The 18,321-nt window shown below is 39.8% G+C and overlaps 1 protein-coding gene across 11 annotated transcripts; it reads right to left on the bottom strand.

Moving 5' to 3' along the window:
• Positions 1 to 207: 207 nt before the first annotated feature.
• TMEM38B (transmembrane protein 38B) lies at positions 208 to 15,355 on the bottom strand. Of its 11 annotated transcripts, none has more exons than XM_046905764.1 (8): positions 15,198 to 15,355; positions 14,503 to 15,001; positions 12,851 to 13,043; positions 11,196 to 11,352; positions 7,062 to 7,246; positions 5,918 to 6,005; positions 3,760 to 3,877; positions 208 to 2,730 (listed from the first exon to the last, which is right to left on the bottom strand). In XM_046905764.1, the coding sequence occupies exons 3-8, from the start codon at positions 12,855 to 12,857 to the stop codon at positions 2,521 to 2,523; spliced, it is 765 nt and encodes a 254-aa protein (XP_046761720.1). In that variant the 5' UTR covers positions 12,858 to 13,043; positions 14,503 to 15,001; positions 15,198 to 15,355; the 3' UTR covers positions 208 to 2,520. The 11 variants fall into 11 exon arrangements, with proteins under 11 accessions (XP_046761720.1, XP_046761719.1, XP_046761723.1 ...); XM_046905763.1 differs by having other exon boundaries at positions 14,790 to 15,001; XM_046905767.1 differs by lacking the exon at positions 12,851 to 13,043 and adding an exon at positions 12,113 to 12,291 and having other exon boundaries at positions 14,790 to 15,001.
• Positions 15,356 to 18,321: the final 2,966 nt, after the last annotated feature.

Here is an 18,321-nt window from a genome sequence, read left to right as displayed (position 1 = left end):
TCAAGCCTGCCTTTATATGAGAACAAAGTAACTATTCCTAATTTTACCAGACTAATGCTAGAATTAGATAGAGGCAACTAGTTCACATATGCAGTTCTGGCAAATGTGACATTCTGTACCCAAAACAAAATACTTCAAAAGATTTCTTACCAGTCTCACGATGAGACATTTAGCAGAGATACAGAAGCACCAGCAAGAAAGCCAGAAAATAGTTAAGTGTTTATTTAAGGCATCCAGGATACACTGTATTAAAGCCTCCTATGGAATTCAGCTTAAACCATATGCAACTAATTATCTTTTTATATTAAAACAACAACAACAAACAATCATCAGACTAAAAATAGCTTAATAATCCCCATAATACTTGCATGTAACTCAGTGTGGAGTTCTTTTGAACACCCATTCCACAGAAAAGCCTGTGAGATCTTTAAACATGAAGGTTTGTTCTTAAGGTGCTTATCACAGAATTTCCTTTAGCATAACATATGCTCCTTATCCTAATAATACAGAATACACTGTTTCATATCTGCCTTAAAATATTCAGTAAAACAAAAGAAAACCTATTTTTTTTAGTATCGTAGTTTTTAAGTACTGAGTGAATACAAAGTCATATATTTTTGTTCAAATTGTAAACTTGTTAGAGAATTAGTCTAAGTGTATTTTCACATTTGTTTGGGATAAGAGTAGCCAGTTATCAGCCAGCGTTTCACAGCTGTGTAATTTCATATTACAACTCAATTAAAGAATCCATCCAGAAGTTTTAGGAACAGTAGACAACTTTTGCTGATGTTACTAAAGAAACTAGTAGATAATTAAACAGAAAGTTGGCTGCTCCAAGTTTATTTGTATATCTATGAGTCCTAGCATCAAAACCCTAAGACACCCTGCAAGTGTGACTCCCAAGTGGGTATAACTGGAAAGATTTTCACTGTAGAACAGTAAGAACATCATTACTACTTTGTCCCAAGAGTAGGAGGTTCTTTTTTATTCTGTGCTGAATCCCTGACTTTGTTTTTGAGGTAGCATACATTTGCTATACAGTTGAATTTCAGCCTAAGGAGGTCAGTGTCTTTGGTCACTACCATGGAAATGTAGCTTGACAGGCATAAGAAATTTCCTGGATTCTTTTTTAAGTACAGCACTGGCAACAGTTTTTTTCTAAATTTAGATATGTACCTGGAACTAGAACTTTGCCTTTTCAAATCACATCTTCCTCCATATTCTCCTTGGCATTCCTGCACAAAGATTAACCAACGTCCTTTTATTCAAGAATTCTCCTCAAATCAGCACTCTCCAAAGACAAAGAATCTCATTCTGTAAAAGTAGTTTAATGCATACTAAAAATGGCACATCATATTGAAGACTTCTCTGAAAATATTAGAATCTTACGAAATGCAACATCTGTGAAGCATTAAAGATCTCGGTTCTGAAGTGTGTAAGACAACTGCTCCATATTGTCTGTAAAAAGATGCAACGAGCAGGACACAGCAAATATCAACAAACATTAATATATACTTTCAGTGCATTTGGTAGTAGCTGTCCTTCCTCAATAGCACCAGAGGTAACTGCTAGAAAATAGTATTTGTGTGTATTAACAGCATGTATAGCAGGGCATAACTTGTGATAAACAAGGCATATGTTCTGTCCAGTATTCTTTTTTTTAAAAAAAGTCTGAATGTTTGACTTTGAAAAGAAGAAAACTTGTTGTGCCTAGATAAAAGTGCAGGCACAGAGAAGTCTCATCCCAGTCAAATTGAAGGACACTAGAAACAGCATTAAAAAAAAAAATCACACATATAACACAAGAAATAGCTAAATATTCAACACTTACAAAAAACATCAAAGTAAGCCCACAAGAAAAATACTGAAGTGCTTCTACTTCCTAACTATAACAATTTTTAAAAGTGCCAGATAATTCTTATTTTGAAAAATACAAAAAATGCAAAAAATATTGACTTAAGTAAATGATGAAAGCCTAGACCAGTGTAGTGGGAATTAAAACAGTAATTCCATTATTTCTGTAATTAAAGGCAGTAGTGTGATACATTTTCATAGCTTTACAGTGCAATGTGATTAAGCCTTAATCAGGCTTTCCTACTTGGGACATTGTGCTGTGAACACTTGGCAGCGCAAGTCTGTGTTATCCAAATGAAACATGAGAATCAAGAAGAAAAAAGAGAAGTGAATCAAGTGACATACCAGAAAAAATAGCAAAGCTGACTGTCACATTTTGAAAGTTATTTTAGCATCTAAGTATTTAAAGCTATTAATAAATACAAAAATTATTGAACTTAAAAGCACTATAAAAATGTGAACTTTTAGACTTAGAAATCCAACATGTGCACTTAAGACATGTGAATACGTTCCAAAAGCATACAATACACATTCTGAAGGCAAACAACACCATCATATTATACAGCCCCAACCTCATCCCATATACATTTCACTAAAACAAAAATATTTCAATCAGCCTCAACTAAATATAAACATCTTCACAGGTTATCATGTATTGTAAGCTACTTATTCTGTTTTCTTTGCCTGTCTCTTCTTAACACCATCACGGGGCTGCTCAGAGGATGACTGGTCACAGACTGAAGATCCATTGGAAGATGAAGCACTTTCACCCTTCACTTTGGATGGTGGTTTTTGCAAGCCGAAGAACATATGGCTTAGTGCAGCCTCAATGGGAGCAAATGGAGAAGCTGTAGATCTTGTCAACATCATTGTTACCTATGAGGAACAACGGTCAAGTTGCACTGTGACTTTTAAGGACCTCATAGTTGAAAAAAATTCAATGCTAAACCAATGTATGGCACTTCTAACTCGCAAACTGAGCACCCAGAGTCCATGCTATCAAGAATAGAAACGTGCTCACTATCGCTTGAAATTATCAGCAAACGTTTCTCTTTCTGACCTAGACTTTTTAGATAGCTATATACAAGCAATGAACGCAAAAAAAATCTACACAGATTTACTGAAATCATCCTAAGGGTAAACCATTTTTGGTGTCATACAACAAGGCCTTTATTTGTTTAGGTGAAGAGTTCTGAACATTTTTTTGAAGTCTTGGCTCCCTAAAGCAACTTGCTGAGAAGTGAACTTGTCAACTACTTCAGAGAGCGAGACTGACAACAACCATTTTGCTCTTTAGTCTAGTCAACAGCAGCTCTGAAGCTCTTAAAATTGCTAGACTTCTGCTAACACACAGGCTACACATTTCTTATTAGCTAATAATCCTGAAGACAAGCATCATCCTAGAAATGAACAAGACTAAATGAGTCAAGGACAGAAATTAAGTGATGCTGTGTAAGAAAATACCATTATTTACCTTTAATGTATTAATTGCATTATTTCTATAGCATTTTAAGAATATGTGACATGCATATACAGATAAAAACCTATTTTGTTTCCTTTGCAAACCCACAGATGACTGCACACATAAGGCAAGCATTCAGCAGCTAGCAAAAGGCAGAGGAGAGTTTCTTTCCACAAACATCAACTTTGTTTGAGTTCTTGGTCATAAAAGCCTACCATGCCAACTGTTGAAGGCCAAAATTCATGATTCCACCCCACCCCATATGCTGAACAGTATTAGAATAGGCCTTCTGTTCATATAACCAAGACTAAACAGCTGTAAGACTTCAGCAGAAGCCATCCTCCCCTCCTAGAAGCAAACCTTGTAACTTGTGGTATAAGGTTTGAGAACTGAAAAATGGTATTTTTTTAAATCAGTTATTTGCAACACCTTTGGATTCTTACCTTGGAAACTACTAGAAAGATGGTGTAAACAAACATAAGGTTGTGTCTTGCTATTGGCAAGTACTGGCTGTGCTGCAGAGTGAAGAGAACTGCTCCTATCAAAGTTACCTTCACAGGGCTGAAAATTAAACAAACAATGTTAATTTCTCTTTCATACACTACACTGAAAGATTTCATGGCCCGGAAAACAAATATTCTCAGCATGCACAACAATTATTTCTGAATAAAACAGACAAATACTTGCACTGACAAGGTCAAAAAGCACACTGTTATTCAACTATGACTTTCACTTCATATACTATTATTATGCTTGCTGCATTATAGACAAGCATCAAGTTCAACAATGATTTATACCACCAACAAATTTCTATTTCACAAATACTCCTCAAATTAAAATACGTCCTAATGCCTCTATTCAGATTCTACATACCAACTCACTCCTTTTCCTCTTCTCTCAATAGGTATTTCACTGAAGAGTTAAATTACAAATCTTGCATTACTGAGACTTGACTTAAAAACACATTCCTCACCTATACTAGAGGTGTTAGTTATTCCAAAGAGCTGCCAAAGGTGTCAAAGAAAAAACCTTGCCTAAGACTCATTCCACTGTGACACTCCACCAGTTCTACACTTGTGATTAGCTGACAATTGGCTTGAGCTAGGCCAACGTATGTTTTGCCAACATAGCTGTGCTGACTCACAACATGGAAAGATTTACGTCTTCAATCTAAATTCATCATGATGGTACTTCAGCTGACATGTATGCAGTTAGAAAACATAAGAACTTTCTGTTAAATGCAATCATGTAAAGAAGGAACACTAAAATACTGGCAGAAAAATTCTATGCATTCCTTAAGCTACACCCTCAATAGAAGGATGATGTTTCTGTTAATACACAGCATCTACTTGTAGGCAAATTCTTCACTGTCTTTGCAGTAACTCAGATTTTCTTGCATCCACTTCCTACTTAGAAAGTCAAAAACAACAACAACCAACAACAAATAAAACTGTATAAAAGTGTGATGCCTATTTAAAGAATGCTCTATCCATTTAAATTTGTAACTTACTTCTGTGTAATATTCTGAATCTTCACTTATTAAACCAAATTATATTAAAAAAAATACTTTTCAAGCTATTTTGAGCCACATAAACCATGAAAAAACAGGATATATGCCAATCTGCTCTAATGCTGTACCTGCGAGTACATTACTGTCACTGACAGTAACTATCTTCTGTAAGTTTGGTAAAAAGACTGCAATAACCCGGGCACTGATTGAAGGAGAGTAATTCTAAACACCTGGCATTTCAGAGTGAGCCAGCTACTAACAGAAGCCGTATAATGTTGAAAGTTTTCTATAGAGGAAAGGTCACTAAGTTGTTTTCTGCTATTCTCAGTTGCTAATAGTGGCTGCAGGAAAGTAAGATTTTTTTAAATTAGTATTTCTAAAAACTTGAGTCACATGGTGAAGATCGAAAATATTTTAGCAAGTTGGTAAAAAGAGCTCATGTCAGCTTGTAACACAGTCTTGTGCCTTTCCAGCCTGTCTCAATGTTTATTTTATTGTCTAATCTGGAAGTCATGCAATTTTCCCATTCTTTGCTTCTGCAAGAGAAGTAACATTTCTTGTTTTGCAGTATATCAAAGATGTGTTGCTACATTTTTGCTACAATGAATAACCAGTTTGCACTTTCTGGAATAATCAGAATCTTTAGTGGAAAACAGTGCTGGCAGAGAAAGTAAGAGAGTGTTCAAAGGAAGCCATATTGGTGATGTTCAGAATATGAACTAAAAAAAAAACCCATACTTTACTCATGTATTTGTGGTACCACTGCCTTTTCATTTTGGATTGAAGACCATGTTCCTCCATAATGTTTTCCAACAACTTGCAACCACTGTTTAGCCATAATTTTTATTGACTTTTTCCGATTTGGTATTCTTTTTCTGCAAACCCAAAATTACAAAAATATTTGCTAAAATCACCTAACTAAGATCAGCAACCGATCTCTCACGAGATAAATACCATGTATGTATTATAAACATTTCTGTTTGGGTTTTGTTTTCTTTTTTTTCTTGTATTTTTAAATGTGAAGTGAGTGTCAATATAGGAAGTCAGTAAAACAGCAGTTAATATATTGCATTTGTTTTTAAAAAACTTACTAGGACATCTTCAGTAGTTCATTGGTTTCAGGTTTCCACACTCCTCTCACCAACTGCTCAAAGTTGGAGATTAGGCCACTACCAGCTCCTGAAATTCCAAAGATTAACAGTAAGCCTCCACTGGCATGCTACCACTGCTGCACAGCCTACTGTTGCTCCAGCAAAACTTGTTAAACCGGGTGCCAAATGTGGCACCCAAAGCTTAGACTTAAATAGATTAATCCAATCTTTCATATGTGCATGACTTGAGTGACCAATAGGAAACTTCAGAGCTTTAGCTACTTAGGAAGAATGCCAGGTTCACCTTTATGCAGTAATCTGAAATGACACACTGATCACTGCAAACAAGTGCCTAAATTGATAAAGTAAATTGCTACAGAAGCTATACTATTCCAGTCTTCTTGTTAGCAACTAAGTACAGAGAACGTGAGTACAAAGTAGGAGGATCCTCCACAAGGGAAGATGGATGTGTGTTTTGTATTACAAAGAAGCAAAACATAACATGGTATTATAGATTCTGGCGATAAGACTGATCTGTATCACCAAGTGAAAAAGTTAATACAATAGATCTTCACGTTAACACATGTTGTTTCCCAAAGCCCGGCAGCATTAAGCAAATAGAATCAAGATCTGCAGTACTACAACCTGAAGCAGTTCTAACTTTGCCACTATAAATACAGCTGTTAGGAAGGTAGATTTCAGACAGCATGCAGGCTAGAAGGGTAATTCCTGTGTTTAAAATAAGTTCATGTTAGCAATAAAAAAGCTAAGAAACGAAGCTCTCTTCGTCAGCCACATGTAAGGAAAACAGTTCGGAGGACATATGCGTTTGGAAAGGTTAGCAACAGCACTGAAGCTATGTGGGAGATCTACTTCTTTATTGCCACCAACTTCCCATCCTAGAAGTCCTCACAAAACCTTCTGAAAAGATGAGATGAAGTTCCCTCAAAGCCATTCAGTGTCACTCTTATCCAGGCAGAAAAGCTGCTGCACAGACTTCTCCCCTGGGGGGATAACAGGCTGTATTAGGACTATCATATTCACCACAGCAAGGAACAGTGCTAGAGTTATGCTGAAGGGCTAGGCATTTAAATACCGCTCCGAAATATCATAACTCATCAGAAGAAGATGTTATGTATGTTACCTCTGGCCCAGCCCACAGCTACCATGACAAGCCAGGCATCTTCAAAATGACTGTCTGCATGCGCAACGCCAGCCACTATTTTCCAAGTCCTAGTCACTTCTTTCATTCCTGCAACCAGAAGCCGAAGAGGCAGAAATGCAAAGCACTGGTAGAATTTGTCTTGTGGGCAGTAAAACACAAGATACCTGAAAATCATATTGAGAAAACCTGTTACCAGTATTCAGAAATTCCTGCTAACAAATTCACTAGATACTTCTTGAACGTGACTAGCAAAACTTGACACACTACTGACAGCTCAGTTGCTTATACTGCAGATACAGAACAAATTTAAAATGCTTTTGAGCATGTTTGAGCTCTTCTACCAAATCATGAAACATTACTGTCATTGTTGTTGCCTCCCTGTCCCAGCTGAGAATTCCTTAAAGCAATCAGGAGCTTTAAATTTTCACAGAATATTCCAAGTTGGAAGGAACCCACATGAAGTGGGTTTATTGCTTTATCGAGTCCAGCTCCTAAAACTTCTTTCAGCAATGGTTCTGTAGTTTACACATCATGTTTAGATTATTCAAATTATTAAAGTGCTGTCTTTGTTTGTTTATTTATTTATTTTTACCCCCAGAAGTAAGACAGGGTGATAAATTATGTGCTGAGAGTATGCTTTCCCCCTGGAAGGTGTATGGAATTACGTAACTTCAGCAAGAACGCCTCTACTAATTAGTATCACGCCAGACAAAATGCACAGCTATTTTCAAACCCATTTCACATCTTAGTAACCACTGATTCTAGCTTTTCCAGCTTGCTGGTTACAAGCACATTTCTTTCTTCAAAGTGTTAACAAGAAGACAACTGAAGGTATACTTAAAGTTTAATATATATTTTTTTAATCAGGCTGTTCTCAGAATAAAATAAAGATATCTAACAATGAAATCCTAAGTTGACAGTACATTGTGATTAGATTATGTGATGTTTTACTTTATCTGCTCAATCATAACCAAATTTCAGTTCTTAAACACTCAAGGTCTCCTCAGAAAAAAAGTTTTTTTATAAAAAAAAGCTTAAGTATCTGTATTATCTCAGAATAGAAATAAGGCATCAGTAATGAAGTGAAGACACAGACAACCTTTAAAGACAGGAAGATTATTTCTTCATTTTTCTGAAAGAAATACCTGCCTCTCCGTTTAGGCTTCTGAGCTCAGTCCAGTCTACCAAGAAGTACAAAGGCTGTATCTTTTCCCAGTTTTCTCAGGCAGCAAGGTAGAGATGCACCTCTTTCCCTAGTTCACTTCATCAAAACAACTAGCACACAGCAGAGCCAGGAAGAGCTAGTCATTTTTCTTGGTTTGAGATCAGAAAGTATGAGAACACCTGGGTGTTCTCCCAGAAACATGCCTATCCTTAGCAGCAAAATGCCAGGATGCTTCCTCCATAGGAAGGCACAATTCAGCTGAAGTCCTATCCTAGTTATGCATTTCTTTTTGCTGCAGTGCATACAGTATCTTGAGCTATCTCTGAAAACATACAAAGCTTTTTCTCTTCAAGACCTCCCAGACTGAAGCATGTAATAGCCTTCTTCTCAAATACATGGAAGCTATTGGAATTTACATTAATAGCTAAGTACTGCTCCTGCACTAAGTTCTAGCATTATTTTGAACTGCTTAAATTTCCTCCTTTATCTCCTGTTGTAAATTCAATTGCCTTTGCAGCAACCAAGCTTCAGCTGGTATGTCATGGATGTATATAGGGCATGTATTTTAATGGCTACTGCAAATTGCCATTTAAGCCATGTAATCAGTACACAACACTAACCAGAATTAATTCACAATTGCAAAACGTGTGTTTATGATATCAAACCACATTTCTGTCTCTAACTTCTGTTAGTAAAGCTTGCTAACAGTAGATGTCGCTGTCCTACAGACTATTTAGGAGCATTTCTTAAGCACAGCACAGCCCTTTTCATTTTCCAGTTTTATGTGTGGTCTGGGGAATTTTGCCTCATGTGACTTGAGATCAAGAATTAAAGTTATCGTACTAATGAAGAGAGAACTCAAAACTAAAAGCTTAAGAAGTTTCATAACATTCATAGGTTCTCCTTAAAACTTCATTTTACTTCAGCACAGTAAGTCACATTTGTCCACGTAAAACTGAAAGTTATGTTCTATTTACCTGTCCTTCTGTCCAAGTTTCAGCTGTGACAGAATTTTTTTCTAGAGACTGCCTGGTATGATGCTATGTTTTGGTTATAGGGGAAAAATAGTGTTGATAACACACTGATGTTTATAGATGCTAGTAAGCAATGTTGCACAGAGCCAAGGCCATTGACAGTGAAGGGGCCCAAGGAGATGGGAGGGAACAGAATCAGGACAGCTGACTTAAACTGGCCAAAGGGATATTCCATACCACATGACACCAAGTCATAAGAGTTCTGAAGGCAGTGGGAGTTCATCTCACTCTCTTCCCCTGCTCAGGGACCAGCTGGGTATCAGTAATGGGGTGGTAAGCAATTGCTTGTGCATCACCTGTTATATACATTCATATATACATGCATACATATATTTTTTTGTTATAATTATTACTGTTTTCCTTTTCTCTATCTTAGTAAATAGTTTTAGCTCAACCCACAAGTTCTACTTTGTTTTTCTCTAGCCTTTCCCCTATCCCACTGGTAAGGAAGGGACTGAGTAAACAATTATGTGGTGCTGAGCTACCTGCCAAGTTAAACCACAACAGCCCATTTGGCACCCAACACAGGGCTTTGCACAGGGATTAGAGTAACCACAAGACTGGTTGTGAGGGTCACGGCACCTGCAGGGCCTATCAGAAGGACTACAGTAACTGCAGGGTCTGTCACAAGAGAGTCAGAGCAACTGCAGGACCTGAAGCAGGGGTTGGAGCGGCCACAGAGTGCATCACGGGAGTGGGAGCAGCCACAGAGCTTGCTGGAGGAGTTGGGACAAGCCAGCTCCTCGGGCCCTTTGCTGTGAAGAGTCTTGGCACTGTAGAACACTGCTTAGCAGCAACTACAAACATTGGTGTGTTATCAACACTGCTTTTCTCCTAGAACCGAAACACAGCATCATACCAGACACTCTGAACACAACAATTTTATCCCAGCTGGAAATAAGACACCTCCTAATTCACGTATTATTTGTTAAAACAAACAGTCTAATACAAACCAGAAGTTGATTCTGTAAACATTTTACCAATACACATTTAACTGTAGGTTATTCATCTGACTGATTTACTTAAATTTGCCTGCGTCTTCCACTGCGGTATCAAGACCAGAAGACTAACACAGTTTTACACATGCAGATATAAACACTTATTTTCATTTCTGTGATCTGCAATTGTAAAACTTAAGAGGCAACAGGGAAGGATTTCAAGCAGCTAATACTCCTGTAAAATAGGAATCCACTGCTGCTCACAAACTTTGTTAAGTTCGAGGATTCCTTTTAAGATCAAAGCAACAAACTGATCTCTCAAACAACTGACTTCTACTGCAAGGCTACCTTCACATGAAAATAACTCCAGTGCTTTTTATGAACGCCAAAAGAGGCCAAATTGCTGCCATGTTCACATACCTGACTTCCCATTCAGCTTTCTATTGGCTTTCACTACAACCCCATCCATTTAGGAAAGCAATATGGGAAAGGGCAAAAAATAGAAAAAAGAAGTCAGAAAGAAGATACTGGAAGAAAGAACATCAACGTCTTAGCTCCCCAGCTGGAGGAAAGTTCAAGAACTTTATTTCAGCCATGTTCTGGTCTTCAGAAGCTACCACTGGAAAAACCAGATAGCATTTATGACCTCTCTGTATCCGGGAAAGCAATATGTGAAGTCTGTTTTGTTCTGGAGCATCTGTTTGACAAGGAATACCATAAAGATATAAGAAAAATGTAACGACTGAGCATTTCATTATAAAACAATTTGTCAGAGTTGCTCTTTTATGAACATTTCACTTCCACAGAAAGGGTTTAAACCAGCTATTTTGCTGCAGTGACTTCTCTGATGAAGAGAGAGCATCTAAATCCACGATATTTCTAAGTTAAGCTTGATGATATAATCTTAATATTTACAGTCAAAGTACAGCTTCCTCAGAATAAATGATACTCATCTGACTCAATTGTGGCTGCTTACCAGACTGAAGATGCCAGTAGAATATTCGTGGTCTTTGCCAAAAATGCTACTGGAGGTTCTCCAAGCATCAAGGAAGACAAAACAGATCCACCAAAGCAGCAAAGCATAGCACTAAACCAGCAAGCAACTGGACTGCGGATTGACACTTCCACAGCTCCTAAAGCAAAGAGAAAAGATATGTAAACAGAAGCAAACATTTTAAAAGACGGTATTTTTCAAGTCACACAGTCCTGCACTGCTCCTTTAGATCACAAAAAGCCCTACACAAATCTGCAGGCCTTCACAGGAGAAGTCTTCACTAAATGCAAACTTCCTATGACACTGACTTAAAGTGTACTCTTCCTAAACAAAAGTGAAAAAATGACATAGTGTTCTCTCAGCATCTTTTGTGGGTTGGTTCAGTCTAACTACTTTGCTACCAGCAAGCAACAGCTTTCAAAGTATGGCTTGAGAGGGTTTGTTGTTTACAATTTGTTGCAATGTTGCTTTTGAATTTTTATTAAGAATATGTAATTGCTGACCTAAACAGGACTGGTACTAATACACCTACTTTCTGATGATGGTTCTACAACTTGCCTTTCTGCTTTTTAGTGATTATGAATTCAAGTTCACTGTTTTTCCTCTTAGCGCCCTCCTAACAACGTTCACGGGGTAAAATAAAAGCACAACCCAAAATAATTGAGCAAATATTGTTTCACCAGCAGTCCTGAACAGGCAAGAATGTTTGCCCAAAGACATACAATAAATTTAAGCTTCACTTGTTATTAAAAGCTTCACTGTTTCATCTTCAAAATCTTAAAAGTTAATTGCTCTTTAAATTGCAATTCAACCATACTAGAACAGTTTTCAATAGCAGAAGATTATGCTGGAATAAAAAGGAAACTTTAGCCATTTCTAAGGGGAAAAAAACACCTTACCAAAGCCAGAAATAACTTGAAATCATTGTTTTGATTATTTCCTTCCACTTCAGAAGTTCACCACTTTCAAATCTTCCCCTTTGTAAAGACGTAGGGCTCAGTTTGCCTCAACTAACTGCATTTTTCATAGTCCAAAGGCCACAGGTCATAAAAGCAAAGATGAAAACTAGTGTCTGCCCCTAAATGAAACGTAGCATTGGTTAATGATTCAGCAGAATCATTTTACAAGAGTTGTGTGGGAAATCAAGGTTCTTATAAAAAATGGGATGCTTGAATGTATCAAAGAGAATACAGCACTCTCACTATAATTCACTTTAGACAAGACTATTAACAAGGTTGCTCCAGTTTTAAGTGTTGATGCAGTATTACAGCACAAAGAGATCACGTATGGGAGAAGCATTCCAAATTTTAGGGAGGAACAAGAATACCTGGATGATGGCAGCAGCCACTATAAATCACAAATCACTCGGGATCACATGCTACAAAGGCATGATGCTGCTAGTAAATATATATCAGCAGTTGTGTTATGCACTACTTTAACTCCCGGCCTGATGTAACGTGAAATGTAATCTGCACAGTAATCTGTTTTTGGAGCAAGACTGGTAACCATATTATCATAGGATGTTCCACACACAAGAATTACTATCCTCCAGATCAACTGCAGCAGAAATCTTACATTTCATCCATCATCAGGTGGGCCTGCACCAAGCTCTCGTTCATTAGTATGATGCTTCTCACCTGGCATTAGCAGAGAAGTAATCTTCTTAACATCTTACTTGTGACCTCCTCGAGAATATTCAACTGTGCTCCTCCCTCCCCCCAGACACAGCACAGCTCAGAGCTAATGAAAAGAAAGCTTCCTCCACCTCACCAGGTGTTTGGCAAGGTTACTGACTGAAGGAAAGGAAGCCACTCCAGGTGCTGTGTCTTCCTGAAAAAATAGGATTTTACTGATGGTTAGTAGGAGAATTTTCTTAGTTCACACATCATTATTCAAGTAAAAAAAAAAAAAGAAAAAAAGTTGACTCCAAATTAAAGCCTATATTAGCACCCAAATTACAAATGGGATGTAACTTCCAGAAAATAAATGGAGCTTTAAGTAGGTCACATGTTTTTTAAACAAGGAGTCATTTATATTTGTCCTCTAGTGTGCCATGAAAAACTAATGAGGCATCATACAACCATGCAGGATATTACCTGCCAAAAGGCCACCAGTCCTGCACATGGCGTATTTTAGAAAGCAAAGATAAGGTTTCAAAATACAAAGATTATCACTGAATGCAGTTTTAAATATTATTTTTAGATGATATTAATAAAAATCTTTGCCAGCTCATTCCGTAAGTAGGTTAAGATCTGCTTTAAGCTTCCTAACATGTTCTGAACAGGCAAACAAGAATACAAACCACGAATATATCTAAAGATCAAACCAGAAGCACTTCTAGAAAAGTCTTCCCAGCACTCCAACTGAACTGTACATATAGGGAGCTAAGCTAAAGCACTCACACAGCAAAAATCTAAAAAAATCTAGCAAAAGTATGCCAAAAGCATTAGTTCTCCTCAGATAACTTGGATCCCATCTCAGAAGACTTTCAAGACCAAAACTAGCACATTCCTTCCAAATGCTGCATATCCACAATCCTCAACTTCTATTTTCTTCTGCTCCCCTTCCCTTCCGCCTCCCCCAAGAAAATATGCCCCCAAAAAACTCTCCATCTGGAGTTACAAGCAGTTAATTAAGCAACCCCAAATGTACTGAGCGAGAAATCTTAGCTTAATTGATGTGCAAAGCAACACACTGGTTGTCTCTGCTATAGTCCATCAGTACTCAGAAGAGAGCACAAAAACCTAGCTAGGACTGGGAAAATTCCCATTTAGTATGTGCACACCCATCATAAAAAAGCCCACACCTAATCGGCTGTTCAGCAGTTGGTAATTTAGTGAAATGCCAACTGAGATAAAACAAACTTGGCTGTGATGTGACTGCATGCTTCCCATGCCATCAGACACTTAATCGCTACCCAATTATCCACGTGTAAAAGAGGATAAGAGAGTTTCTGAGAACACATAGAGAGGTGCTGCAGGGGCACGGGCCGCCCAGGGACATGGTGCAGTCACCACACCTGGAGGCGTTCCAGAACCATGTGGATGTGGCACTGAGGGACGTGGTCGGTGGGCATGGTGAGATGGGCTGCTGTTTGGACGTCAGCATCTTGGAGGTCTTCTCCAACCTTAATGATTCTGTGGTATAACACTCAAACTGTTCGCAAGCAACAGGCCAGCATGCAGTCACTGTAATTACGGTTATTAATTCTGAGTACAAGGGGATACTCAAAAATTCTGATCTTTACAGCTACTAAGCTGAAAATTAGATTAAAAAAAAAAGCACAGACCATCACTTCTGCTGCCCTGAGGTGACGTGCCACTGAAGCTGCACTACGCTCAACATGAGCGCGGTGGGGCAACTCCTATCCTTCAGCTCCTCCCACAGGTGTTCGTTGCAAAAGGCTATAGGCAGTGCATTATAACCACCTTTGGATGGAAAGTTCCTCTTTAAGTTGCAGAAATGTTTTGAAGTGCTGCATGTTGGCACCCAGAAACAACTTGAGCTCTAGCAACAAGCCGTGGTGAAGATGCCAGCACTTTACGTTGGCCTTTACAGCCCGCTAAGTGCACTTACTCAGCAGGAAGCAAACATTCACCTTGACACGCTTCACAAGTGACCAAAGAATGAGCTCTCAGTAAGCAAACAGAGCGCTGCAGCTCCCGGTCAGCTCCGCACAGCCCACAACGCCAGCTCCGTTTCCTGCACGGTTACCAGCCCGAAGTCACTCCACAGGTGGCTACGCTAACACAAGGCGGTCTCTACGCTTAGGACAAGGAGAAGCGGGCCTGGGGATAACAAGGACAGTGGAAGTGATCTGCTAGAAAAGAGCAAGCGGGGGCTGAAACTTCGTCGCAACGTGAGCCACACACAGACCGCCGCGGGACGCCTCTCCCACGCAGGGGCACAACGCGACCCGCCCCGCTCCCCACGGACCCCTCGGCCCGCGCAGTTCCACAGGGGGCGCCGCCCCGCCCCGCTCACCCCGCTGCTCCTTCAGCGCCATGACGGAGGCCATGTAGTGCGCCAGGTCGAAGAAGGGGAACATGGGCAGGCGGGAGAAGAGCAGCGGCACCTGCCCCAGCTCCATGGCGGCAGGATGCTAGGGGAAGTGTGGCCCTCGCCGGGAGCCGTCGGAGGGCGGAGCGGCGGTGCTCTGGGCCGGGTCTGATCCCGCCAGGGGGACAGGAAGGGGGGGAGGGGGAGAGTGTGGGGAGCGGCACTCCCTGAGCAGTGAGCGGCTGCTTTCCGACCGAACTTTATTTCGGTTGTTTTGCTCTCGGTTTCTTTCTTTCTGTGCTTGAGTGCAAACACGAAAACCAGTTTTTTTCCAGAGCAGCATATTGCTTTCCACAGCTGATGGGTGGTAAAACGCGATAGGTTTGGCAGAAGGCAGGTCGGTATGCGTTGTCTCCCGCTGGGTGCTGGCGTGTTCCTGGTGCAGCGGCAGAGGATTCCCTGGAAGGGTGTTCTCCCCACAAGCTGTGGAAGTGCGGCACCATTTCTGCTCCTTGCAGTTCTGCTCTGTGCCACTGAGCGGCACCAGGCTCGTTACCAGCAGGCCTGGCGTGGGATCAACACACAGTGTGAGAGGGAAATAAACCGGCAACGGCCGCAACAAAGATTGAGTGAGCTGAAAGAAACACTCCCCTCATTTCTTATGGGTGAGGAGATAAAAAGAATATTGTGTGTATAGGAAGTCTTAAAATGGACCGATGAGTATTCTGCTGTGTGCACAGAGTCATGGAATGCCTTGGGTTTGAAGGGACCCCAAAGATCGCTCCAAAGATTCCATCCCTCCTGCCAATGAAGGGCTGCCAACCTCCAGATCTGGTACTAGACCAGGCTGCCCAGGGCCCCATCCAACCTGGCCTTGAACACCTCCAGGGATGGGGCATCCACAGCCCCTCTGAGCAGTCTGTTCCAGCACCTCACCACTCTCTCTGTAAAGAACTTCCCCCTGACATCCAAAGTAAGCCTTCCCTCCTTGAGCTCAAAACAATTCCCCTTTGTCATATCACTGTCTACCCTTGTAAAAAGTTTATTCCCTTCCTTTTTATAATCCCTTTTTAAGTACTGGAAGGCCACAATGAGGTCTCCTCGAAGCCCTCTCTTCTCCAGGCTGAACAAGCGCAGCTCCCTCTTTGCAAGGAAGGTGCTCCAGCCCTCTGATCATCTTCATGGCCCTCCTCTGCAGCCTCTCCAAAAGCTCCACGTCCTTCCTGTACTGAGAGCCCCAGACCTGTATGCAGTACTCCAGATGGGGCCTCACAAGAGCAGAGTAGAGAGGGATAATCACCCCCCTCTCCCTGCTGGCCACCCCTCTTCTGATGGAGCCCAGGATACCATTGGCTTCCATGTTGCATAAGTGTAAATCTCAACATAAAAACTAATAATAATAGTAATAATAATTAATCAAAACAAACAAAAACTAACAGTAGCCCAGCTTCCACATGTGCCAAAGTTGTGAGGTTTTTTGTTTTGTTTTGTTTTGTTTTGTTTTGGACAGGAGTATGTTTTTTTTTTCTTCTAGTGCAATAATGACAAATTAATATAAATATTTTCTGAATTTTATTCTGAATTCTAGCTATCCATAAAGTTGCCAAATTTTTATTTCAAAAACAGCTGTGGAAGTTTGAGGTGCCACGTGCTTGTCTGCTGTTCTTGACAGCTGCCTTACCGCGTGTCATAACTGATCCTGGACAGACAGTTGTTATTAGTCAGTTCCAATCAAAGCTAAAACCACCGTGTAACACTGAGCTGTAGCAGAGTATAGTGGTGAAGAAAACTCTTTTCAAAGTGAATTCAAATTCACATCTTTAGTCCTTGCAGGGCATGAGATATTAGTTACTTGTTACTCCGTACATCTTACAAAAGCCATGGAGAATCTGAACTAGAGTATTCACACCCAATTTGTAATGTTGTATTCATTTCCTTTGGCAATTAAGGTGGTACAATTTTTGAAGAGTAGGTCTGTGTTCCTAGTTTGGAAGCATGACTTGGCTTCTTGCTGCTGAAGTTAATGCTAAATATGGAATATGCATATTTAGTGTTTTATTTCTTAATGTCTGGGATTCTACAGACACTGACTTGGAATTGAAAGATGGCACCTTAGGAGAAGAGGAGAACTTACTTATCTAATCATTAGTTTGCCTGAAAAATCATATACCTGCACCCCTCTTTCCAAAACAAGGCAAATAAAAATGTTCATACTCTGTGGATTGCTATATTAAGTTTATTCACCTTTCTTAGATTTTTCAAACTCAAATCTATTCATCCAAGTTAGAATTTGGGTCTTTGCTACAGACAAAAATGGACACTCCCATTGTCTGCTGTCACCCTGCCTTGCTCATGATCCATGGTTATCTGCCCACAATGCTATCTATCTTTGTCCTCTTCCAATTCAGTTCCCCCTTTGCTCCATAATTCTCTGCCTCACTGTATTTCCCCCAGCCTTCCCAACAGTCTCATATCACCCTCAGGCTTCTTACTTTGATTTTCTAGTGCATTTTTGTCTCCTTCCTCTCTCTGTAGCACCCTATTTCTTTCATTATGATTCCTCACAGCTGTATTCCCAGTTTCCCTTATTTTCTTGTTTGATCTATGCCACTCTCAGCATTTAGTCATTGTTTAATACAGGTCTCAGTCTCCTGTTTCTCTCAGAACCTCATTCACAATCTGACTGTTCATCTGTGAGGTCTTTGTTACTTCACTCTTCTGCAAGCTTTTAATGAACACATGAATGCTCAGGCCATACCTTCTCTGTGCACCTTCCACCTTCAAAATTTATTGTGCTATTACTCTCCTTCTTTTCCATGCTCTTTCTCCAGCAGGTCACTTTCTCCTATCTTTTAAGCTTTTGTTTGTTTGTTTGTTTGTTTCAGTGTTTGCTAAAGTGCCTTGATAAAAATACCTGCAAGTAAAAAGCTCAGGAAGTTAACACAGCCATTTATCCCCTAACATAACATCACTTTATTTTCCTTGAGTGCTGGTTGATGCAAATCTAGACTGCAAAGTGGAGGTACAAAGGTGTTTCTTATCTGAGTAGCAGAGTTGCTCAGATTTGCATCAACCTCAGGTGACTCCTTCCTCAAACCAAAAGACGTTT

Source organism: Gallus gallus, chromosome Z, assembly GCF_016699485.2.
Source record: "Gallus gallus isolate bGalGal1 chromosome Z, bGalGal1.mat.broiler.GRCg7b, whole genome shotgun sequence".
Classification (NCBI taxonomy): domain Eukaryota; kingdom Metazoa; phylum Chordata; class Aves; order Galliformes; family Phasianidae; genus Gallus; species Gallus gallus.
The sequence above is the reverse complement of the archived record's forward strand: the minus strand, read 5'-3'. Positions and strand labels throughout refer to the sequence as shown.

What these genes read in the sequence shown, in the direction of transcription:
- TMEM38B (XM_424887.7), bottom strand. Translation starts at nt 15,303, where the DNA reads ATGGAGCTGGGGCAGGTGCCGCTGCTCTTCTCCCGCCTGCCCATGTTC. An exon ending in CTACTGGCATCTTCAGTCTG is followed by an intron (nt 7,247 to 11,195) that starts GTAAGCAGCCAC and finishes TATGATTTTCAG; the next exon opens with GTATCTTGTGTTTTACTGCC. An exon ending in AGCTGTGGGCTGGGCCAGAG is followed by an intron (nt 6,006 to 7,061) that starts GTAACATACATA and finishes TTGGAATTTCAG; the next exon opens with GAGCTGGTAGTGGCCTAATC.